General features: G+C 46.7%; 1 protein-coding gene across 5 annotated transcripts in view; it reads right to left on the bottom strand.

Annotated features, from left to right (window-relative positions):
- Window positions 1–422: 422 nt before the first annotated feature.
- The window catches only part of IQSEC3 (IQ motif and Sec7 domain ArfGEF 3), a 100,462-nt gene continuing 76,559 nt past the window's right edge, over window positions 423–24,325 (bottom strand). For 2 of the 5 annotated variants that reach the window (XM_051784898.1, XM_051784902.1), the window contains exons 6-14: window positions 16,794–16,916; window positions 15,968–16,134; window positions 13,740–13,879; window positions 12,777–12,902; window positions 11,543–11,642; window positions 9,309–9,470; window positions 8,455–8,547; window positions 7,783–7,826; window positions 423–5,546 (exon numbers count right to left, since the gene is read on the bottom strand). In XM_051784898.1, the coding sequence (XP_051640858.1) occupies window positions 5,109–5,546; window positions 7,783–7,826; window positions 8,455–8,547; window positions 9,309–9,470; window positions 11,543–11,642; window positions 12,777–12,902; window positions 13,740–13,879; window positions 15,968–16,134; window positions 16,794–16,916 (1,393 nt within the window). In that variant the 3' untranslated portion in view covers window positions 423–5,108. Of the gene's footprint in view, window positions 5,547–7,619; window positions 7,700–7,782; window positions 7,827–8,454; window positions 8,548–9,308; window positions 9,471–11,542; window positions 11,643–12,776; window positions 12,903–13,739; window positions 13,880–15,967; window positions 16,135–16,793; window positions 16,917–24,325 lie in introns of all 5 variants that reach the window. The other 3 variants (XM_051784900.1, XM_051784899.1, XM_051784901.1) reach the window with 3 other exon arrangements.

The raw sequence follows: 24,325 nt of genomic DNA, 5'->3' as shown, positions 1-24,325 counted from the left end.
GTGTGTGGGCCTCCTTCCCCAGAGGTGCAGAGTGCACAGCCATGAGCATCCCGCAGGATGGGAAGGAAGAAGCTGTGGTACATGAGGACTCTGCCTCCCTCCCCCCCCTCCACTGTTTTCCTCTCTGCCTCACTGCAGGGGTGAATTTCACATTAAGTTGCTGCCTCTTGAACAAGTTTATTTCTTCCTGGTTTCCTCTGGATCTGATCCTCAGAGGGTCTGAGCACTGAGCTGGCTCCTGCTGCTTTCGATGAAAAATCAGCAGTAGCCGCAGCAGGCTGCCCCCGAGGGCAGCAGGAGGCCAGGATGCCCAGCACTCCATGGGAGCACACCCTTGGTTGTGTGGCCGTGCGCCGGCGCACGCCACTGGAGCCCAGGGACACCGGAGGGGGGCTGAGGCAAAGAAGACATTAGCGCACAGGTGACATATCTCAATATAATTTCTAAAACTCTATTAGTTGAACAGATAAAATACCTCTGATCTATTTTTGTTGTTTTGTTACAAAATGTTAGCCATTTGGACTCTTTGCTAGGTGTGACCACACCACTTTTCCCAAAGGAAGCTTTTCTTGGTGGTATTTACAGCAGGAGACAGGTACAGACAGACAGGTGCTTTCAAAAGCCTACGCACAGGTAACACTTCTGTTGTTAGATTTTAAAAAGACACATTCAGATGGGGCGGTGACTAGTGTTGAAGAGCTGGGTGACTTCAAAGCTGCTGTCCAAGGCATGGCTGCAAAAGAGAGGGCAGAACAAGGACAGCTCTAGCTCACAAAACACTGCCGGCAATCCCTGGAGCCTGCACTAGCACAGTGAGGCAGCTGGTGGAGTGGGAGATGGGGGAGCTTGCTCAGCAACTTGCATTTCAAAGCAGAGACTCCGCCAAGCAGCAGCATCCTTGATTTAGGGCTCAGATTTGTTTTGGAAACCTCACAAACACGTGCAGATAGTTGCAGGTTGAGCCTCCTGAAAAATGTAACAAAACTCAAACCCTTACAGCTCAGAGGCCCTCAAATACCTCCAAATCTGGTGGTACCTTTTGTGAGGAAGTATGAGTATTGACAAAATTCTGGTTGTGGACCATACTCACGCCTTTTATCTACAGGAAAGAGAGAAAACGTGAACAGTGGGATGCTTTGAAAGCCTCGTGAAAGCACTGAGTGTTGCTACCCCAGTGGGCCAGACTATGGCGTAAAAAAGTACCACAGCAGATGACAAACACTGCGTTAAACCCAAACTGTTTGCAAAGTTTGATTCTCCTGTTGCGTTTTTCCATCTCTTTGCTACTGGTGCAAACAGATGAATTTCACTGGGCCTGTACCAGCATGAGAAAGCATCAGGACAGAGCCTGACAGATTGTGTAACACAGCTCTGCAAACCTCAGTAACACCTTGTTCTCTCCTACTGTCCAGCAAAGCCACCTTCTCATTTGGCCACTGACTATCCAACAGTCACTGCAGAGTACTTTTCACTGGGTTTCTCTTTTCTCTCTCCTCCCTGTCTCCTTTTTTAATATAAAAGGACATGAATTTGGCAGCAAAAAGGCATTCATTTGGGTTGAGCTAATCTCTGCAGCAGCTTCCTGCCTGACCCTTCCACCTGAAAGATTGTGCTAGGTTCATGATCAGAATCACTGCTGTCAATAGCTGGTGATTCTTCTTCGGGCTGATCCCTCTGGGTGAGCTGTGTTACACATTTTGTCCTTCATTAGGTTGTCACTGACACGCTCCTTCTAGCCTGCACTCCATCAGTCTGTGTGCAAGGGTGTCTACTCACAGCAGTACAGCTACACTGAGTCTGTGTCTCGCTGGCGTGTGGGAGGGCTGTGGGAGCAGACAATACAATAGATCAGATGAGGTGCAGATATGTTTTAAAGTGCTTGTCATCCTTCGAGACCAACCTCCAAAGGAAAAACAAAAAATCTGTATTTTGAAGTGAAGTCCGAAGGGCTCAGCTACACAGTAGAATTTAGATCAACCTGCTCCATGACAACCTGGAATAGAGTAGTTTTGTGTCTCTCCAGCCAAACACAACAGAAGATGTGGTAGCCAGCAGGCTAGAAGACAGCAAGGGTTATCTCCATTTGCTTCTCTATCCAAGGCTTAAGGCCAGTAGTAGCCTTTGTAAGGTCAGGGAAACGGAGCCAACTTGCCCTGAGAGAATACTGTGCCTCAGGTACCTCGGCACTTCAGTTAACTCGCTTCCACCCTTCATCCAGCATGAAGAAGGGAGTCTCATGGAAGCTTCCTTATTTCTTCTTTAAATTCTTGTAGCTCTCCCAATCAATTATTAAAGCAGCAAACATCTCTTGTAGGAACTTCACAGACATTGTTATAAATATTTTATCTAAAAAAAAATATTTCCTCAAGTACCTTAAGGTTTTTTGCTGTTGTCACTTTGTGTTAAATGTCAAGTAAAATCTAATTTATTTATTTTAACACACACACAGAGCTTTTTTGGCTCACTGCACTCTGGGAAAAAAACTGAACAAGTACTGCCATTCCTCTCAGACAGCAAAGTAACTGCTGGGAAGGGAGGGCAGTGCCAGTGCCTCCTGGATGCCACCATTTCTGTTGCAGCAGTGAGTAAAAATTAACCAGTAGCCACACATTGACTTACACTGGCTGGACAATGGCAGAAGCCACACATCTTTCTCAGGAAGCTACAGGCATCTCCGATGAGATCCTGGCTGCAGTGAGTAAGCAGCAGGGAGTAAGCAGCAGATCAGACCAGCTGTGCCTCACAGCTGGCTGGAGGGTGAGGGGCAGAGCCCTGGCTGGGGGTGAAGACCTCTCCCTGTGTCTGGCTTTGCAATGTGGAGCATCCAAACTGCCCCGAGGGGCTGGCTAGAAGAAACCTTCTCTGGTCTGGAGGGAGACTTGGCTTCTGTTCAGTTTTCTTACAGTCTTCTCTGTCATCTGCTTCTGCAGCCCTCCCTGATGCTTGCTTGTCAGCTCCTGGTCAGTACATTTGTTACTGGGTATGAAAGCTCTGCTCCAGACAGCCAAGCAAACAACCCAGACCTCTTGGCACACCTGGGTCCAGGAGTCGCCTCAGACAAAAGGGGATCTGGAAGTGAGCAGGCTCCTGCCCTGGAGGGCTGGCCAAGCACAGGAGACCCTTCACTCCAGCCCCTGTCTGCTTCCCTAACCCCAGATGGGCTTAAGCCCAGGTCACATGTGAACATTTCAGCACAGGCAGCACCACCACACAGGCATCCAGAGAGCATCGAGGGGAGCCAAGCCAGTCCCTGATGCACTGTGGTTTTTCTCACTGGCAATAACCCCAAATATGAGCATTCTGGCACAATCCCTAAGGAAATTTCCATGTGGCTTTTACCCCACAAGGTAAAAAAGAGTTTCCTTCATCTGTCTTCGCCGTCCCTCTTTCCCTGATACTTTGCACATCCCCACCACTGCTGACAAATCCTGCTATTCCTCACCCAACTGTTGCATCATCAGCACCCAGTGCTCATGTCTCAGCCTTGCATGGGAAGGAAGAGCATTTCTGTCTTTCCCTCATAAAATAAAATAAAAATAAAGGCCCTAAAAGGCATTCTGTCCTATTTTAAAATCCTAAAGTTGATCTTCTTAAGCCTCGAAGGGAGATAGAATGAGTGAGCGAGAGCAAAGCCTTTAAGCTAATTAATACCTTCCCCTCCCTACTGCTCAAAGAGATTTTTTTTTTCTAAAAATACATCCACAGCCCATTTTTAATGCCGTCTTCCTTCACATCAATGTCCCCGATAAAGCAGAGGAGCTGAGCTGTCATCTCTATCTCGAGATCTGCCCCTCCCCTCACTTTGAAGCTGGGACAGACAGAGAGGGAGAGAGGAGAAGAGGCCTTAGAGTTTGGTATCTGGGAAGCTTTCCTATAGGAAGGGCTGATGGATGCAAGAGTACAGCCAGGCAAGAGATACAGATGGAACCTCACATGAGTGGTCTGCAAAAAGCCCCTTCCCTCTAACACAGGTGGAAGAGCCCAAGTGAAGGGAAGAACATCCATCCCAGAAGGTGAATGTAACACTTGGCTTTGCTTTCAGAATATAAAAATGCAGGTGGGCAGGAAACACAAAATCAGCTAGAAGGAGGAAAGCAGAGGTGGGTTTGTTTTAGAGAAGACAATCGTGTGTGTGTGTGTGTGTGTGTGTGTGTGTGTGTGTGTGTGTGTGTGTGTGTGTGTTGAGGTGGGAGGGCACCTTGTGGTGCCATCTCTTTGGAAAAGTACACATCCATTCCAGGAAGATCCCTGGACTGAATCCCTCCCTTCTGCTCCCTCAGAACTGCTTGGTGTTTCCTTTAGTAAGCATGCGCCGTACATACGCTACCATACAGGTGTATTTACATGTGGTGAGGTCTGCTAGGTCTCAGCAGAGGTCTCTGGTACAATGATCCAACATAACAACAGGAATAGTTTTGGTGTTCAGTGAGGCCATCTTTGTGTTGTACTGCAGCTCAGGACAGTCTCTCCTCCTCTCAAACTCTCTTTCCCTCGCGCACTCCTTCGCTTGGAGCCGGCTGCTGCAAGGAGATAATACTTGAAGGGTGATGAGGAGAAAGCATGGCAAGTGGTACAAGTTCTCAGCTCCAGCTTTGCAGGCGGCAGCAGTAGTGGCAGGGAGAACTCCACCCCTGGGAGTGCCCCAAGGTTGGTCCTTGGCATGGGTGAGTCCATTTCTCTCCAAGGCTGGCAAAATTTTAGGATGGGTACAAATCTATGGCCAGGTAAATGCAAGGCAGGAAAGGAAGTCGAGGAGTAGGAAACGGAAGACACAGTGCCTAGAAAGCAGCAGGTCATCAAGCCTCTCAGGAACAGGGCAGCAAAGTGCTACATGGGGACGGCACGAGCACAGAGGCCAGCCAGGCCGGCGGGGTGTGAGGATGTGTGAGCATGTAGGTTGGCAGGTTCTACAGATGGCTCCTCACAATTAGCATCATCTTGAGGGGAGACAGGGTAAGAGTTAGGTCAGTTGGCTTTTTTTTTTCTTTTTTTCTTCTTTTACTAAAAAATACATCACAAACTAGATCTCTGTAGGCAGAAAGGGTCCCTGGGAGGCGGTGGGGAGGGGAAGCGGGGTAGTCTGTGCTGTTTTGGTGCTGGTGGTGTGGCTACACGAGGCTACGTGAGCCACTGGAGTACCTGCGCCTCTGAAGCAGGGAGCTGGGGGGGCAATACTGGTGGGGGTGGTTGTAGGGAGGTGGTGGAGGGGGCAGGGGAGGCTGATGGACCAGCTTCATGGGGGTCCCAGGGAGCCCACTGCCCATACCGTGCCAGGGGGTGGAGGTGCAGGAGTCGGAGGTGACATAGCGTGTCAGAGTCTGGTTGAGGGCCGGCTCCATCCGAGCGAGGCACGGCTTGTCCAAGACAATGACTTTGACAATCTGCTGGCACTGTACAAGTGTCCCCGCCGAGGCGGGGTGCGCGGGCACCAGTGCTGTCTCCAGCCGCTCCCGTGGCATGTTAAGACGCATGCTGGGCTGCATTCCACTCTCGGGCCCCAGGGCGGAGTTGTGCTGGTACGTTTGAAGCCTGTTGTGAATTGACACCTAGTTTAGAAACAGCCAAAGAAGCATTAAATGTTACAAGACTTTTCCCATCTGCTGCTACTGGCTGCCCTGAATCCCCACCACCGGTCGGGCCTCACATGCATTCAGCCCTCCCCTCCCTCAAAAACCCAGGATAGGTACAACCCCCGGCTGCACAGCCCCCCTCGATAGCCCCATAGCCCCCATCTAGGCCTAAGTGCCCCTGTCCTTTCCATCACATCAAAGGCAGCAGAGCCGGCGTTCCCAAATGCCGTGCAACTTTGATTAATCCAAACGGCACAGGGAACACAAATCGACTCTAGAAGTGGAGGCGTCCGTGAATTCTCATGGTAATGAACAGACCTCGGAGGTCACGCCTTTCTCCCCACCCACAAAAAGGAGAGGGGAACCAGACCGAGAGGTTACAGATAATCGAGGTTCGTACGTTTCAGCAAAATGACGGCAGCTGAATCTGAGATAGAGAGCGACAGAGAAACTCAAGCCTTTCCCAGCTCCCTGCCTTTCTGAGTAGGTAGGTACACCACATGACTGGCTAATCTGTTTACAAAGGAAAAAGCTGAAATCTGACATAGTCTAGCAAAAGGCAGCTCCCTCTGATCCATTTGATGGTTTGTCAGCGAAAGGAAATGATTTTCAAAAAAAAAAAGAAAAAAGAAAGAAAAATGCCCATCTAGCTCATACAATGATAAAAGAAATTCATGATGAAATGGTAGCAGATTAGATAATCTCAGAGAAATGGAAATGCTCCTCTGCTGGCAGAGTATTACTTGGTCAGCTGAAAGGGGGTAGGGAAGCAGGAGGTCATCAGGGTCTCCACAGCGAGATGCTGATAATAGAGTCAAATAAGGGAGCTCGCTAAAACCAGTTTGAAAAGGAGGAGCTGGTCTGGACTGGAGGTCCCTAGCAGGGAAAGTGCAGCAGGAAAATGATGTTTCCCACACGATGGATGAAGTTATAGTTCCTCCTGACAAGGACATGGGCTGATGGAGACTCCAAACCAGAACAAAGTTGCTGGCTCAAAACAGAATGCCAGTCAAGTGACAAACCCTGGGTAGGAAACAAGTGTTTGCAGGTTGGCATGGCACTTCCAGCTAGTCAGGGATACAGATAGGCAGATGGGATAGTGGGGGTGCCCTGATGTCTGGCATGGTGGGCAGCAGCGCCAGCAACTGGGATAGAGAAGCTGTGGAGTGACCAAGCTTCCCACCATGCTGGAACAAGGATGAGCTGTCTGTCCCTAGCCAAGTGTGGAGGTTTCTCTGACCCACTGCACAGCAGGACTTAATATTGTGTCTATATTTATTCAGGTGGAACATCCCACAGGAAAACCTGGTTGCTGGGCCATGAAGTGCCAATGACATTAGCACATTCTCCACAAGGAAATACTCCTCACAACAGAAACAGGAAATAGGAAACCGGCTGGCAGAGGCACCTTCCCCAGGAAGGGGGTATCTGCAGGGAAATACGGTGTTCTTCAGGGAAAAGAAGCAGCACCCACTCCCCACAGAGAAGCTGAATTCTTCAATTAAATATACTTTGACAAGAGAGGAAAGAACTACTCTGGAAAAGGGCAAGTTCAGGATAATGGAGATATTCCAGACAGGGAGAAAGTAGGAAGTAGTAGATAAGATTTTCAGTGGGAAGATTGCATTTTCCTATTTCCTCACAGGCAGTGGGAGTATGGGTGTCTGTGAAGAAACAGGCAACCAACCCACTGGATGTTACATCCCTGCAAAGATAGATGTACACAGTACAGCCAAGCTCCCTACCTAGGGAGGTAAAGCTCTAGGGAAAGTCTGATATACAAAGGCCATGCTTAATCCCATCCAAGGGGGGATGGAGAGACAGAGCTGCAGAGACTGTGCAGGAAAGCTGGGCTGCAGGGAATTTGCATGTGATGCTGCATGGAGTTAGCATGTCAGGGAAGTCTATAGTGGGGTTCTCAGTCTCCCCATAAGCAGTGGGGTGGGTTAGTCTACAGCGTTTGGGAGCTTGGTCCATGAAGGATGTTACAGTTATAAAAACGGATTGAAAATGCTTTGAAGTTTAGTTTGGATTTGAAAGTTGTATTACCCGTCCTAGCAGTAACTTTTAATTGTATCTCTGGAAATTGGTAAAATTGTCAGTCTGGCTGGGGAGGCATTGATTAAAACCTGAGAAAAGAAACAACAGAGAATGTGAGAAGAGCTGAAGTGAGAGAGAATTACTTACCTCAGCTACTCTGCACTCTACTTACCTCCACTGTGCTGTCCGAGACCTTCTCCCCCAAATCCTTCTTGCCTTTGAAATAAAACAAAATATCTCACTCATGAGGTCTGTGCCTCTAGTCAAGAGCTGGCCCTCATACTGTGGACTGGAAAGTTAAAGGGAGAGGTGCAGGGCCAAACAAGAACAAATCCAGACCCTCTTGCAACCTGATAGCTGCTTAGTGGGGTAAGAGGACACCTCTTTGGGGTCCTGTCCTTAGGTCCTGATCTCAGTGCCATTCTAGTGAGTTGGTAGCAACTCACCTCCGCACTTGATGTTTGCTGGCATACAAGCCTAGGCACGGACAGACACAAAGCCTTTGATACAAAGAGGCTGGTCCAAAGTGTTAGTGAAGATGCTGGAGGAAGTTAATTGTACTGAGACTGTGTTTCACCAGTTCAGGGAAGAATTCAGAAGTCACCCATGCTCCATCAGTAACACCTCTTTACTAGATGTTACAGCTACAGACTGGGTAATGAGACTTCAGCATTTTTTCTAGGATATTTGAAGAATCCATATGCTCTCATATTTCCACTATTTGCCCAAGGCTAAAGGATACAAAACTGAATGCTTCTTTTTGAAGTTATGCTCACAGGAACCAATGATAACACACTTGCAAAGGCAGCACTGCTTGACCAAGAAAAGTTGGGTGTCCGCTTACCTGTTGGAGAGCCTTGCTTAGACTGCAATTCCATCTGGGCTCCATTGGTCCTTAATGAGAGAGTCTTTGTCCCTTGCTGTTTCTCCAGTTCCCCTAAAAGGCAGACATGTGGAAATCAGTGAGGAGAGGGATAGAGGGAAGGACACCAGCATATTGAAGGAGCAAAATGGGAAGTCAACAAGGAGAAGTAATGCAAGAAAATCACAAGAGTGTGTCAAGAAGGGAGAGAGGAACAGCCAAGAGAAAAACAGAAACTGGAGAGGACTTGACATGGGGAGGAATTATGTATCTCCACATGACCTTCTATGTATGACCTGCATTTATACAGAATAGGTTAGTGCTGCACAGGAGGGGACCACTGATGTTGAGCTGCTTTGGCTCATCAGTTTATGCACGGAAGAGCCTTTAAAGGCTACATGGACATCTCATCTGTATAAGACAGGCCACAGAGTGACACAGACTGCTTGCCCACTAGACATTCCTGAAGTGAAGGGGTACCAGACCTGTCTCAGCTATCTACAAATCATATTTACATAGTCAAAGGAGTATTAGAGAGAGAAAAGTCTTCTGAGTCTGGCAGTCTAAGCTTCACTATTCCAGGCCACTGTATCATACACCCTGTTCCATAAGCATTGTAAGTAGTTAAGTTCTTCCATTTCTCCTGCTGGCCAGTGGTCAGGGTGTCTGACTGCTTTTTCATCTTTTCAGTGAACCCAAGAACAATCCTGTGCAGACTTGTGCTACTCATCCTCTTTCCTGCTGTTCCTGAAGAACTCATTTCCTTTACCCTTTCTCCCTTGTAGTCACATGCAGTGTGATGACATTGGATTGTGAATTGTATTAGAGACCCTTACACTCAATTCGTATCTGTTCCAGTTCTGTCACTTCTGCTATTGATTCTTTCAGATCTTCTACAAACTTCTGCATTTCTTCAGCACCCAGAGCACAGAAGTGTAGTACCTGTTTCTTCTCTGAGCCTGAAACTGGAGTCACCAGTGTAATGCCATGGGGGTAATCTGTAAAGAAGATATAAATAAAGAGACGTTAGGCATTCTTGCTGGAGTAGTTGCCTGCTTTGGTATCTCTCAAGAACAAAGAGTTTTCAGCATGAGTCCAAAGGAATGGCACACCCAGAATTTGTCACACTGCAAACTGTGGGAATCTGCAGCATTCCAGCCCTATAAGAGAACAGAACGGCCAAGCTGCAGCAGCAAAGCAAGTGCCATCAGCACCACAGTGCTACCAAACTCAGAAAATTCTAGCTCCTAGTTACACTTAGTGCGATGCTGGCCCTGGGAACCTGAGCACACAGGTAGGACTGTAAAGCCCTTCTGAATCCATGAAAGAGTAAACAGCGTATATGAGGCCAACACCACTCTCTCCTGTGGGAGATGCATCAGGAGAGGTTATCTGCTGGTGTCAAAGCCAGAACAGCCACTAACATCTACAGTGGCAGGACTTCTCCCCAGTCTCTACTTTGATCTTCAGAGAACATGGCAGGGGTGTTGGCACAGCATTGGTGGGGGTGCTCATTGTGCTGTGTGGGGAGAATGGCAAAGAGAAAGGTGTGGGTTTGTAGGTCTCTGTTTAGTACTCTCCACAGGCAAAACACACAGGAATGTAAATGAAGGGACATGCCCAGAGAGTGAAAATATTGCAGCAAAATTCCTTGTATTTTAAAGATCAGATTGGGTGCAGGTGGTGACTGGAGATTCAGCCAACACAAGCAAAAGAATGAGAGTGTACGAAGAACTTAACACACTTTTGACTGGACTTCCTCTACCTTTTGCTCAATGGCCAGTGGTTTCATTCCCTTTTCTCCTTCCTTTCACATTTCTCTAAATTTAATTTTTCTGTTCCCTTCTCCTGCTTTCACTTCTCCTCCACTGCTCCTACATCTGCCCGCCTTCCACTGGCAGTCTTATATATGAGCCTTCCCATATCAGTCTTTACCAAACAAGCCAAAGAACTAACCTGTTATTTGCTGCCAGCCCTCAGCTCCCCCTGTTTGTGTGCCAGGCCCCTTTCCCCACCCTGAGTCTCTCTCATCTGTTCAGATCACAAGCTCTTTAGGACATCTGCTTTTCTGTCTCTGCAGGGAATACACAATAGGACGCCCTTGCCAGAAGATCTCTGGGCACTACCAGGATAGTCACGCCAACCCTGAAAGCTGATTCCAGCTCTGATGGTGCCTCCTGGGGATGCTCACTTATGAATGACCCTTTTGTTCATACAGGGATGTGAGAGCTTCTGCATGTTGCAGAGGGTAGGGTGTTGAGGGAGTGACTCATGCTGCCAATAGAGTAGAGAAGGGATGTAAAAAACTTAGTATAGCCACAGTCTGCCTTTCTTGCAGCGTGTTCTGCACGTGCTCATGAAACCCCAGTGGGCATCAGCCATGCTTGCCTGGGACTGCTGTGCTGCCCCTCTGCCTGTGCCAGCAGGAAGCCTGCCTGTGTCTGGAACTCCTCCACTGCACAACCAGCCTCAATCATGACACATCATGGCTCTATTCCCAGACCATCAAGGTCAGGCTGACTAGGGCTGGCCCCTCGCCATGCTTTGGTGGGTGCTGTTCCAAGGGCTCTGCTTCTGTCTTGGGAAGCTTTCAGCACAGCACAGCATGGCACTGTGCAGGGAGGCGGAGGCAGCACCTGAGCCTCTGCCAATGTCAAAGGTAGTGGTGGGAGCTGTGACTTTGGGCATGAGGGGCTAAAGCTGGCAGCAGCAGTTTCATCAACAGGATTCTTCACCTACAGTTGGCTCCTGAGAGCTCAGTAGGATGTATATGAGGACTGATTCCCTCTTTCCTCACCACCAGTGTTCTCCCTGACACCATGACAAGACAGAGCCCTCAGTGAGTCCCTTCTGCAGGTGCTCAGACCTAGGAGAGGTACCAGGAGCTTCTCATCACACTGTCCCTAAACAGTGATCTCCTCAGCACCAAGCCTCAGTTTTCTCCCCTCTGCTTTTAACTCTGATAGAATCTCTCTCCTGATGCAAACTCACACTGGGTGACACAGTCCCCTCCCTCCTTCTCCTTTTCCCTGGCGAACCCCTCCAGGCAACCAAGGAGCAATAGACTTACATTCATTCTCAAAGAGATGGAACTGCATCCCTAGCAGGCCGACTGACTTGCAAAATGTGTACGTTGAGGAGCTTTTCTTCTTCGGGCAAAGCTTGAGGATCTGTTGGAGGGAGAGATGCATCACTGGGCGGGGTCTTGGGGAACAGTGAGGCAAGAACAATGAAAACTGCTCAAAGCAAAAAGCTTTTAGCAAGCTCTGTTAAGTGTAGATGGGAGCAGAGCTTGGTGACTGACAGGCTCTTTGCCCAGAAAGCTGCCTGGCATGCTGCACTTGTAACAACACTTCTGAAATTCTGTAGGCATCACCCTGGGGCTCACTCAGCTCTCTGTCTCCCAGGGGTCCTGGCTTTTCGATTACCACATTCTGACTTTGCAAGGGTAATTCTCTTCACCAAGGGTCAGATAAAAAGGCAAAGGGAAGCCTGTCATAAATACCTCAGAGCTGGGCAAAAGAGCATAACTGAATGCTGCGCTGCCTTCATTCCTCAGCAGTAGTTCTTATGGATCCTTGGAGTAGAGGGATAGCAAAGAGCAGACCCTCTCCCCAGATTCACAACTGTACAAATGGATGCAGAGGAATAGTGGTACAGGTCTCTTATCCTCTGCTTCTACAAAAGGATTTGGTTTTAGCCTTACATTTGCAAAAAAACACAGTTTCACTTTGCCATTAAATTCAGCAGGGCTTCCATTCTGTTCATTCTCCTCTCAGTCTCAGTGTACCTGTGCTCTCCTGTACCTGCCTGAATTCATTTCAAGGTTGCTGGGGCAGGACACTTTCAAAAGTACTATACACATTTGGGAGTCTGGCAAGTACTATATAGTCTGCTACAACCTTTTCCATGTTAGAAGGCAGTGGTTTTAATGTGTCTGGCAGGAAAGATTTAAAGTGCATGAGAGGGCTCTGTCTACTACAGTACAAACAGACAAAGAAACGAACCTCTCTTTCATGAAATGAACCTCCCTGCTGGCAAAGGCATGAGAGAGAGCAATGACATTGCTTGGATGGCTCTGGGATGTGACAGTTTGTTTTTTCAAGGGTTAGTAGAGTTTTAGATTTAGTAGGTTTTTAACAGTTAAGGATTCAGAGCGACATCTTACAATGGTGATGAACCAAGAGATGGTCTGTCCTTAGGAGACAGGGGGAAAATGCATATTGTGGACTGGTTTTAGATTTCTGTTCAGAAATCAGGGCGAGTTTTATTACTGCAGTGCCTAATTGTTAGAGCACACTCACCACCAGCAGGTCATTGAAGAGGAAAACTTCCCTTTGGTGAGCTGCCTGCTTCTGCACTTTGTTCACATCGGTCACCTCGTACAGGCGGCTGCAGCAGACCAGCCGGCGATGGGGCACGGACAGAACCTGCAGGGAACCCACAAAGGATGCAGAGGCTGAGGGAGGTGCCACTGGTGTCTCCCCCACCCTCAGCCTGTACAACCCTGCCCAGTGACAATAGCTCAAGCCAATTCTGCCCATTTTGCCCACTCAAATCATCTCCTCACCACCACTCCTCGCCATCACTTTTCCTGCTGGTGCAATAGCAGAGAAAGCTGTGCCTTTGTGATCCAGATAAATCAGGGGGCAGGCTATAGGCAACCCTCTTGTTTACACCCCCTGCCTTTATGTACCTCTGTCTTCCAATCCCTGGGTGACTGCTCATCCTCTCTCACCCTGCTGGACACCTGCAGGTTTCCTGGGCTTTGAGAAATTATTCTGCTCCTTTTGGGTAAACAGTACATGTGGTCTTGCATTACAGATTGGTTACTGCTAAAGAAGCTGTCTATACATTTGGGGATCTCTTAACCCCAGCAATCTTTAGGGAACTCATTAGAGACAGATGGCTAAAATTGTTTTCTATCACTTTGCCTTCCAATTCCTACACCCTGAGGAGGTCTGAAAGTTTGAAACACTGCAGAGCTATCAGTGGAGTCCTGGCAGGCAGGATCTGCAGCAAAATTCTTGGGCAAATAATTACTGCCCTAGATACTGCAAATTCTGGCCAAGGAGATCCACCAAAATTAGAAGAGAATGAGATAGCAGGGAGAAAAGTGTTTGGAGAAAAAGGAGTAAATTCATCAAGACAAACAAAGAAAGTATTACATAGGAGGAGGAAGGGCATAGAGGAAAAACACAGAAAAGAGGGCACCGAGGGAGGTAGGGGGCAGAGGGTTGTGTGCCAGCAGGGTTATGGGTGCTCACCGTTTTCATTCCAACTATGGACTTCTCCACTTTGGTGACGTAAGTCACATGGTCCTCATTGGACTTTAGCTCTTTCTGCTGGATCCTCTCATAGATTCCCACCACCAGGTCCCGTGGGATGTCAGCACCGTCGTCCACCCCTGCCAAACACAGATAATGTATCGTCCCTGGCAAGCCACTACTGCCTCTGCACTGTGCAGTGCTGGGAAGGCTGAAGGGGAATAGCAATACTTCACTTTAAGCTGTCTTATTTGTTGCTCTAACGCATCTAATGCACCAGCAGGAGAGACTGACAAATCTAAGGCCAATGCAGAAAATTTCATTATTCCACTGCTCTGCATGGTGGCTCCTTTCCATGCGTTCCCTAAGGTTTTATAGCCACAATTTCACATTGATATATCTTGGGCCATTCAGCAGCAACCCCTGCATTGATTTCATATCATCAGAAGTGCTAGATGTGGAGAAGACCTACGATGGGATTCAGCAGCTCTTGCTGCCAATGCAAGCATCAGCTCTCCTTGTCTGCTTGGTGACCTCCACCATTTTCCTTCTGTGTTGTCTCCTAGGAGTAATTTCCTGCTATTCAGTCTGTGATATCTCTGTCTTGATCCTGCCCTTTCCTCTTTTACATCTCCTTGGGTAATTCTCCAAATTTTGCTGTCTGACCCTTCAGAGCCTGGTAGAAAAGTTTTCTTTTACCCTTCCCTGAGACAAACAGTGCAAATCAAACTACCAGTTCTTTCTCCAAACTGAATTCCTTCAGTCATTCTATATTGATTTTCTCTGCTTTCCCTCCAGCAACCTGGTCTGAGATGTACTACCCTGAGTGAAGCAGGTGAGCAACTGCTGAGGAATGGAGAGGCATTGTCACCTCCTGGCTCCCTCCTCCATGTCCTTGCAAATTCATCCTGAACACCTTGTCTTTTTTCAAACACAGGCTGGTGAAGATACTGACCTGAGCATTGGCCTGCAGGTGAGTCTGCTATGAGCTGTCTCCCCTTGTCTGTAATGGGGTGACATTCACTCGCTCGAGTGAGTGAGTTGTGGTGTGTTACACACTGGAGGTGAGGGACCCTCATGTTGGCTTAATTCATTGTGATGTTAACTGGCAGATTTTCAAGCAACTCTAAAGAGTAAGTTAACAATTGAAAAAAAAAAAACACCTTTTGAGTTAGTGCTTTCAGCTGTAATACTAAGGGGGATGATGGCAGGTAGCATTCCCATTCAGTATCTCTAGAATTAACTTGAAAAGGGACCTCAGTGTCATATTATGCCAGTCTGAAGCAGATGACAAATTGTGGAAGGTGTGGGAGGCTCAGACGACAGTTTCTGAACAGCTATCAGGACAAAGAAATAAGTCAAAGGAACCCACAGAAATACAAAATCTTCAAAAAAATACCTGAGTTTACACTGGAAAAACTTTGAGGGAGCGTCATCTGAATTGCAGATGTGCAGTAAGAGAAACTTGGAAGATGGCTGAGCTAAGATGACCTAGGACTGAATATGGCTGGGAAATTAGACAAGAATTTGCCTAGACATGATGTCAAAAAGGCCAAATAATACTAAGCTGCATTAGCAGATCTGAAAATAAGGACGAGGCAGTGGCTCTATATATATGAGTATGTTGTGACCACATCTGAAAAAGTGCTTTTAGCAACCTATTACCAAGATGGGAAGGACTGACCTTGAAAACAGAAGAAAATTGATTTGGGGAACTGATGTATCAGAAATTGCAAAAAGGTAATATATGCATGAACTCTGTCACGCCTACAGTTACTATAAGTAATTGCAGGCAATTAAGAAGGGGAAGATTTAGCCTGAATAGAAGGAAAATGTGTTCATATATTCAAACCGGCAAGGAGGGGAAGGGCTTGTTTAGCACAATCCAGCAGGGTCTAAGAAGGATAGAGCTGAACAATAGAAAAATTTAATACAATGAACTGCTTCTAAGCAATGAGATCTATTAAAAGATAAAACCATCTCTAAAGGAAAATGGCTGGTTTCAGAGAAGGCTGGACAGCTTTCTGCAGAAGAAAAAGCTAATTAGATTTTTCCCTTCCCCAGCACCCTATAAGGGACCTCAAAGGGCTTCCCATGTCTGGCTCATAGGGAGCAGCAGCAGCCCTGGAGAAAGACAGTTCCCCTAGATTTTTGCTGCCTTCACCTAGGCAGAATTGAGAGCAGCAAGATGGCAAAAAAAAAAAAAAAAATCAAAGCAGGACCCTCACCTCTGAGATTGCGAATGAAGTCCTCCAGCATCATCTTCCTGTCAGGCTTGATGTTGGGGCTGTACATGTCCGTGTTGAGGAGGATGATTGCAAAGGCCAAGATGAAGATGGTGTCCGGGTTGTGAAACTGCTGGACCACATCTGGGTTACACATGCAGTACCTCTGGCTGCAGCAGGAGGGATGCACACACTTAACATGGAACATGGGAGCCCTCTGCTCCAGGTTGACAATGGCTTTATCACATGTAGTATAAATTGCTCCTTTCACTCCACCTCTCATACAAACGAGAAGGAACTGACTGCTCTCTGAAGGCAAATTTCCCCACCAGTGGCTGAAGTAGGCCACTGAAACTTCAGCCTTCTTGTCCTCAGGAACCAAAAAAGCAAGTGAGACTAGAGAGGTGTCACTGTGTAAGGGTAATACAGCAGGTGACTGCTCCAGCCTGCCTTGCTAGAGACAGAGCACTCCTCTGGATGCACCAAGGGAGCAACCCAGCATCCCTGCAAGCCCCACTGCTGCTCTTCCTTTGAACACACCAATGAACAGGGAACCCCTTGCTGGCAGACATGTCAGCACTGGCCTCCCTCTGGCCCTTTGTGTCCTTCCTGCCACCGTACATCTGACAAGGACGTGGCTCATATGCAGCAGTGGCACAGAGGACTCCACAGAGGACTCCACACTTCAGTGGCACAGAGGGCCCCTCCATGGCCACCCTCCTTGGAAGGGAAATCCGCAGTCATTCTCTCCATGACTTTTTTTTGCCTTGGATGTGTTCTCTGCTTTCATCTGGTTGCAGCAGTGGGACTGCAGGGCTCATTCTCTTACCTGAAAGCCTCAATTAGCCGCTCCACCTTTTGTGCCTCCCCCTGCACGCGGATGTGGGCCTGGAATTTCCGCAGGGCTTCATCCAGCTCCATGCCTGAGAAGTCCATCTCGTCCACCACGCAGCTGTGAGAGGGGGACAGCCTTCATCAGAACATCCTCCCGTGGATAACACCAGGCAGGCTCCTTCACTGCAGTGCCAAGGCTCAGTCCCCCAGGGAAATACCATAGGAAATGTCCTGAGACATCACTACAGCTGCCCAGGTCATGCTTACAGCAGGCAGTAATTTCAGAGAAGTGATTTCTGTGTGCTACAGCTGGTGAGCAATTCTTGTGCCTAACTACATATATATATATATATATATGTTTGTGTGTGTATGTGCACATACACCATGATATATACAAACCATACCACATACAGAATATATGTATTTACACATGCATATACAGAGAAAGTATATATATATGAATTGATATTTACCTGTATCTATATAGATATCTAGACATCTATATTGACATAGATATTTAGACACCTATATCAAGACCAATATCAATACAGAGATAGATCCATCTATTTCTGACTTTCCTATCATCTGGTAATCCTTCACACATCGTTCATTCCTCCGTCCCTGTCAGCACATGCACTTGTTCACTACCTGCTTATCCATCCTTCTGTTATCTCAGTTCACTGGCCTGTTCTCACCCTCCATTCTGCCCAGTATCCATCCCCATTTCCAACCCATATCTTCTTCACCACTCTTCACTCCGTTCTCAACCACTGCAGCAACATCATTCATTAGGTCTTTTAAGACCAGAGCCAGCTCAGGGAAAATAGGAAATGGAAGCTGTTGTACAGAAGTAACATTGCAACACCACCTTCTCGTCTGGTATCACTTTTCATTTCAAAGTGATGCACTGCCCACTTGTAATTCATGGCCAACTTAGATACTCCAAGAAGGGGATGCTACCTCTTGTATTTCCCAGTAAAGCACTGTCATCTTATAAAGGTCCTGCTGTTAGTCTCCAAAACCTACTAGTACAGTTCTTGATGTCTGTATTAGTCAAATAATCTACTTGTTCTTATTCTTACAGCATGATATTTCAGTCACTTGTAAAGACAACATCTTCCCCATGTGGCTTCAGCACATTCTGTTAGCTATTCCTACCTTTTATGCTCAGGTCATTACTGCAAGCATTAATCAAAAGACTAGACTCAGAAAAGTCTTTTCATAACCTCCCTTAGGCCCAACCTCCCATTTCAGCAGAGCATGTAGGCACTAATATCTGCATCAGCCAATTCTCTCCCCTCTTTATGATTCCTCTGCTAATTTCTCTCTCTTCCACTCTCCACTAAATATTTCTCATGTCTAATGCTTTGCTGAAGTCTAGAATTACCTTCTATATGTCCTTTGTCTAGAAAACTAGTTATTTTAACAAAGACAGATATCGTATACTGTCTATTGGCTTTTGTATGTTGCATTTACCTTCCTATCTCTCATTATTCTTTCCTACAAATATATTTTCAAAGCTGACATTCTGTCTGACAGACCAAGAAATTCACAGCTGCCAAAATCCTATTTTCTTTAAGCCTTCCTTAAATACAAAGTTACTAATTTGCTAATGGCATCAACTTGACATAAGAAATGTATTAAAAATTCAAGAACTTCATATTTTCTGCATCTATAGATCTTGGATACTAGTTCTATCTACCTCTCTCCACCCTTTATTTCATTCTTTGTATTGTGTTTGGATTGTTTTCTCATGTTGTAAAGGATAAATTAACCCCAACTTTAAGGTTAGGAGGAAATTTTCCCCAAGACAGGTTGTCTGGGACTGTATGAGGAGTGGTGCAGGGAAAATAGAGGAGGAGGGGATTAGCTGTCTTCTAGATCCTTCCATTTCCTAGGATTACTGGAAATTATACCAAACAGACCTCTTCCAATAAAGGGATGTGCTGTCACCAGTCTCTTCTTCTTCTTCCTTTCTGTGATAAACTGGAGATGTGTCTGTTGGTCTTTTCTACAGTGCTGCAGTTTGCTGTGGGCTTGTTGGGAAGTGGTTTGTGAACTAGGCTGTTGAGTGCCATGTGCAGCCTTGTACAACAGAATAAAAATCTGTTGTACAATGCCTCAGATGTGTGAGGGACAAGGTTCAAATGCTCAGAGACATCTCTCCATTCTTCCATTGCCTTATTGATTCAAAGCTGAGATATCATCATTTAACTGGGGTGGCACCCACAGAATAACTTACCAAGAGCTCTGAATGACCATAAAGTGCTTTGTATCTTCTAAAGCTGGAGTTGTTACAGCCTCAGCTATGAAATGTGGGCTCTTTCCCTGCACAAACTCCATACAATCGAAATTTAGGAACAATTGATGAGGAGCAAGGGAAGAGAATCAAAGTGACTGCTCTCCCATAAAACCTTCCATGAAACATTTTTTTCTCTCTCCAAGAGGTGGACTGCAGAAATACTCACAAATGGTTTCTGGCAATAGGAAAAACTTCCTCCACTGCCTCTTCCATTTGTTATTTTTATTTTTCTCATACTTATACTCACTCCCTTGGGTTGACATCAAGGCATTCTGCTTCTTGGAATTTATCTTTGATACTAAGAACAGTTTTTCTCTGGTTAGTCATTATTGTGTTCACAGCTGCAACCACCTCTGCACTTGGACTTTCATTGTTATTTTTTTAATCCTTTCCAAAGTGTGATGTTTCTCAGCACTGACCCCAATGATTTTGCTGCTATTGTCTGCTTCCAAATATGTGAAAGTAGAGTCCTTGCACACACCAGGGAGAGCTGCTGAGGTCACCCAATCCACCAGCATTAAATCATCTATCTTTTGCTCCCTCCTTCCCTCTTTGATCAGTCTTTCCCCTTCCACACAGGCTGCTCTAACATGTCCTCCCATTTAGAAATCTCAAGTAATAAAGTCAATGCCCTTGATACAGAAAGCATCAAACCTTTATTAGGACAAGTAGGACAAGACAGCTGCTCATAGCTCTTTTCAGACTCTAACAGGCATTGCTACATAAGTTATGCTCAGCTTCTCCTTTGAGAGCTTCTCTCATGGATACAGGTTTACTTTGTAAATTTTAGAAACTCCTAGGAGTCTCTTCCATTTGTTCCTAAGCCCAAAGAAGGGTGTCCTGCTTCCTGAGAAAAGTTAACCAGGCAGAAAAGACAGGTCAGGAAGAATGTTTGACTCAAGTGAAGTCAGCCTGTGCTTGGATTTTATTTATCTGACAAAGCCTGTGCCAAAGGTCTGAGGAATAGCTCCTAGAGGAGCCATCAGGTAGGCTGCTACTTTCTGCTGCTAGACAGACAGAAAGAATGGTGGCTCATAGCTGTCTGATACTTTTTGTGAGCAATTTGACACAGGAAAGTTCATTCAAAGAAGAGCCCTGTGCTATGGGGCTGCCATGTTCCCGCTCCTCTGCTACATGGCTGCAAGTTTTGCTGCTTTGCCTGACTTCAGATTCCTGTGCTGACTCCCGTTACCTTCCCGAATGCACGGTGCTGCCTTTGTCGGAGCTCCCCTGAAATGTAATGCAACTTTTCTTTATGAAGCCAGAGCAAGAAGGTCTTTTCTTTCCGAGGCAGAGACCCTGGAAGCTGACATAGGATATGAGAGTGGGCAGCTCTCTGCATCCAAGGAATAAACCAACAGCTTATGTGCACATGCCAAAACCAGTGCCAGGTTCATTTTTTTCCACAGACATCTGTGAGATGGCTATTCCAAGACCTCCAGAAGGCCTCAAGGATAACGAAGCAGGGGTACAGTAATCACCTTATAAAATCTCCTCCTGTTTCAACTCCTTCATGCCCACGAACTTGCAACAGGTCACACAAATTGAGCTTACAGTGCATCCAGAAACTCATTTAGCCCTGTATTTGCGGGGATATGACTTTGGATGTTTGGATCATGTTGCTGAAGTGTGTAGAAAAAGTGCTGACACTCTGCCTCATAAACAAAGTAGTGGAGTTTGAGGGCTCTTGTGCCACCTGTATCCATGGGGAGCTTGATGTGCCCTGGGACACCCAACAGACAGGCACCTCACAACTGCAGAGCGTTCCACGCCAGCTGCCAGGACCAAAGATGGATTCAAGATGGATTATTTTGCCCAGCTATTATCTCTGTGGTAGCCATGCTGCCTCCTAGGCTACAGGGCATTCCCCCCAAAGGGGGTGGACATAATGGCTTCAGAGCTGTGAGGACTTAGCACAGGGCTAAGCATGGCAAAAAAGCCTGGGGCAAAAGGGTTCAGTGAAGGCAGGAAGCAGCTGTATCATGTGGGGCTGGGATCTGCTCACCCAAGTGTAATGACCTATTTTCCAGCTTTTCCGCTCAGGTGACAATGCAGCAGGAGCTGGGATGCAACTAAAGTGTCTGTAATGAACCTACAGCCTACACTCAGGGAGGGAGCAATGGGGGAGGCAGCCAGGTGGAAAGTTTAAAATCACAAGGCACAAAGATATTAATAAAAAATCATCCCTTTTCTCAGCTTCCCTAATTCTACAGGCTTCTTGCAGGTGAACCAGGATTTGGGTGGATTGTAGAGGAAGGGCTCAGCTCCATGTGAGGAGGCTGCCCTGCATGTGCTAACTGAACAAAAACCTAGCAGTACTCACTGATTCCTTGCACCAGTGGGCACAGGCATGTGTCCCAATCCTGCCCTCTGTGCCCTCTTGCGCAAGGATAGTCTCTACAATGAAGACCATGGCCTACACCAGTCTTCTCTTTCAGGGGGATGCTACATGACACATATTGCCTGCTTTTTTCTGGGGCTGATTCATGCCCACTTGCCCTCCCATGGTTGTTGGTGTCTCACATGGCTACTTGGGCACCTACTCCTTCCTAAGCAAGGAATTGCCTAGTGTACCATGCCTTGCACCAGAGCTGCCTCCCAAGTACAGAGCTGTTCCCACACCAGACATGTTGACCATGCAGGGGAGGGTTCTGCCCAGCCTACACCTTCCCCTCCAAGGGACATTGGGAACATTCCCTTGGGGAACAAAGGAAATTACTGTTTTCCTGTGGACCTAGGCAAGTTCAAGCTGCACCTTCAGCCTTCACAAGCCTGACGTGGGAAAGCAGTTCTTGCTTACGTTTGATCTGTGCTCCAGCTCTGCTTGCAGCAGGAGGCCAGAACTGCCTAACACATTCTTCCCTCTGTCCTGTTTCCATCACATCATTATCTATTGCTCCACAGCACAAGCTGCAACACCGTGCTGCTCAAACCCTCCTGTGACGCACGCTCCTTATTGATCCTCTGCAACGTCCTCAGTGAGAAGGGGAAAGAAGCCTAGTTTGGGCTAACCTGACAAGTTCATTATGCCAGTCCAAGAGAAATCTAACACTTCTTTGAGAGACAGTCTCTTTGCTGGGCTCCCAGCTCTGCACTTACAGTCCTAAGAGCAGCTTTGCTGTCCCTGACTTTTCCACGAGAGAAAGAAAAGACAATACAGGCTTGACAGACAGGAAAGCTGCTCACCCCCAGGGGGAGCGTCCCCAACAGCAACTCACAGTCTAACATCAACCAGCCCCCAACTCAGCACAAGGTCTCCTCTGCTTGAGTCTCTGCCCGTTTTGTCCTCTTGTTCATGAATAAACAAGAATGGATAAAAGGAAGCAATTCCTGAGCCAGAAAGAGGTGGAGGGGAAGAATTAACTAAAGCGAAGGGAAGTATGAATGAAGGACAACAAAAGCAACAGATAAACAGAGAATGAATAAAGGATGCAAGAATGATGATGTGTCTCATATTAAAAATATGTTTTAATGCCTTGGGATTGACTTTTTTAAAGTAACAAAGTTATTTTTCTGCAGTACTTGCCAAATAGATTTGATTGAAACTGCTCACTGCCACATAGGTGCTTTAATGACCTTGTCTACCTCTTTCCAGCTGTATTTCCTGGACTGCTAGACATTGAAACCCTGAGATAGGTCCCCAGTGACTCCTCCCAACTGGCTGCAGGACAGGTTGTGGAAGTAGATTCCCAAGAGAAGAGGCTGGATCCTTCTGTGGGATGCTGATTGCAGTGAGTGGTTGTTCAGTGGGATGCTTAAAATAGGTTACAGATGGGATTTACGCCCTGTAACACAAAATGCCTAAAAGCTAGATGTCCAGCTTAAACCAGCACACTGAGAAGAACAACACTCTTGAGGGATCCATGCCTCTTCGATGAAAGGAATTCGTAAATTGATAGAAAACACTAAATTTGTTGGTGGCCAACAACACTTGAGAGAAATCCTTATTTTAAAGATTGAAGCCTTTTCTACAAGAGAAAATTACATAGTGCATCTTCCTAAAGAGACAAACCTCAGCAGGTTAGTGTTATCAAAGTGTATGTGTCAATGATAGTCAGAAACTGTTGAAAATCCCCTGCCCTCTCCCTTGATCCTCTGGCTAGTGTGTATAATTACTTGTGAGTTATCCAGACATCTTTTCTGACTTCCAAGAAAATCAGTTAAAGGTTGAAAGATAAGAGTGGGAAGATGGAAGGGAGACTATAATTTCAGGGCATTTAGACAGTGGGCATGAAGGTGTGGGAAGGCAAAACAGCCTACCAAAGCACTCCAAACCTCATAAAACACTTATCATTGCCTCAACCCTGCCCATATACCTAAAAGGCTTTGCATCCAGCATGGCTCTTCTCTGGAGCTTTGTATTTACTAGGTGGGCAGTAAAGTGGGATCATCTTCACAGTGCCAAATGCCACACTGCACTCCTGAGCTCTGTTGTGACAGGAAGAACAGACAGAGGTTGGCTTGTCTGTCAGCTAGCACAGCTTCAATATCTGTGGGAGCCAAGAGAACTTTGCAGAGTACAGACTTATGGCTGGGCTTTACAGCTGAGTCTGGAGTTTGTAACCTGGGCAGCTCTGCCCTGCCTCCAAATGCACAAGGGAGTCTGACACTTTTGCAGATGTTTTAAAAGTTGTCCTATTATTTATTCATGCAGCTGGGTTAATTTAACCTGTCTGCAATAGAAACATTGCTTACAATACACAATTGCAACATAAGTTTTCACATCGAGCGAAAGCTAAACTAACACAGCAAGTGGCATCAATAATTGAAATTGCTTTGGGGAGGAAGAGGAGGCTCCAGGGTCAGGTTTGGGATGTGAAAGAGCACAGATATCCCTGACTGCATGCAAGCTTGCTCATGCAGGTGGTCAAGCCTGTCCAAGAACTGCTGTGTGCTCATGGCCACCCCGCCTGGACATCTGACCTTGCCAGGACTAACAGTGCCTGTTCTTCTTCCACCAATTTGAGACACAACAATGGCTGTGCTATTGGGCAGATTGTACAAAAACTACTGTAGGGGGTATTGTTGCTTCAACATGGTCTCCAGAGAATGCCACATACCTTAACATTGGCTTTCTAAGTGTGGGTAGATGCAGGGACTGCAAGACAGCCCTTGCAGAGACTATTCTCTCAACTTGAGTCAGCGTTCCTGAGCTACTTTGATGGAGTTGGATGGGGAATGAGAACCAGACTAGGTCTTAGACAGTTCTAAGATGCCAAAAGGTC

Source organism: Manacus candei, unplaced genomic scaffold (genome assembly GCF_025592945.1).
Source record: "Manacus candei isolate 608988 ecotype Guabito, Panama unplaced genomic scaffold, ASM2559294v1 h1tg000018l, whole genome shotgun sequence".
Lineage (NCBI taxonomy): Eukaryota > Metazoa > Chordata > Aves > Passeriformes > Pipridae > Manacus > Manacus candei.
The sequence above is the reverse complement of the archived record's forward strand: the minus strand, read 5'-3'. Positions and strand labels throughout refer to the sequence as shown.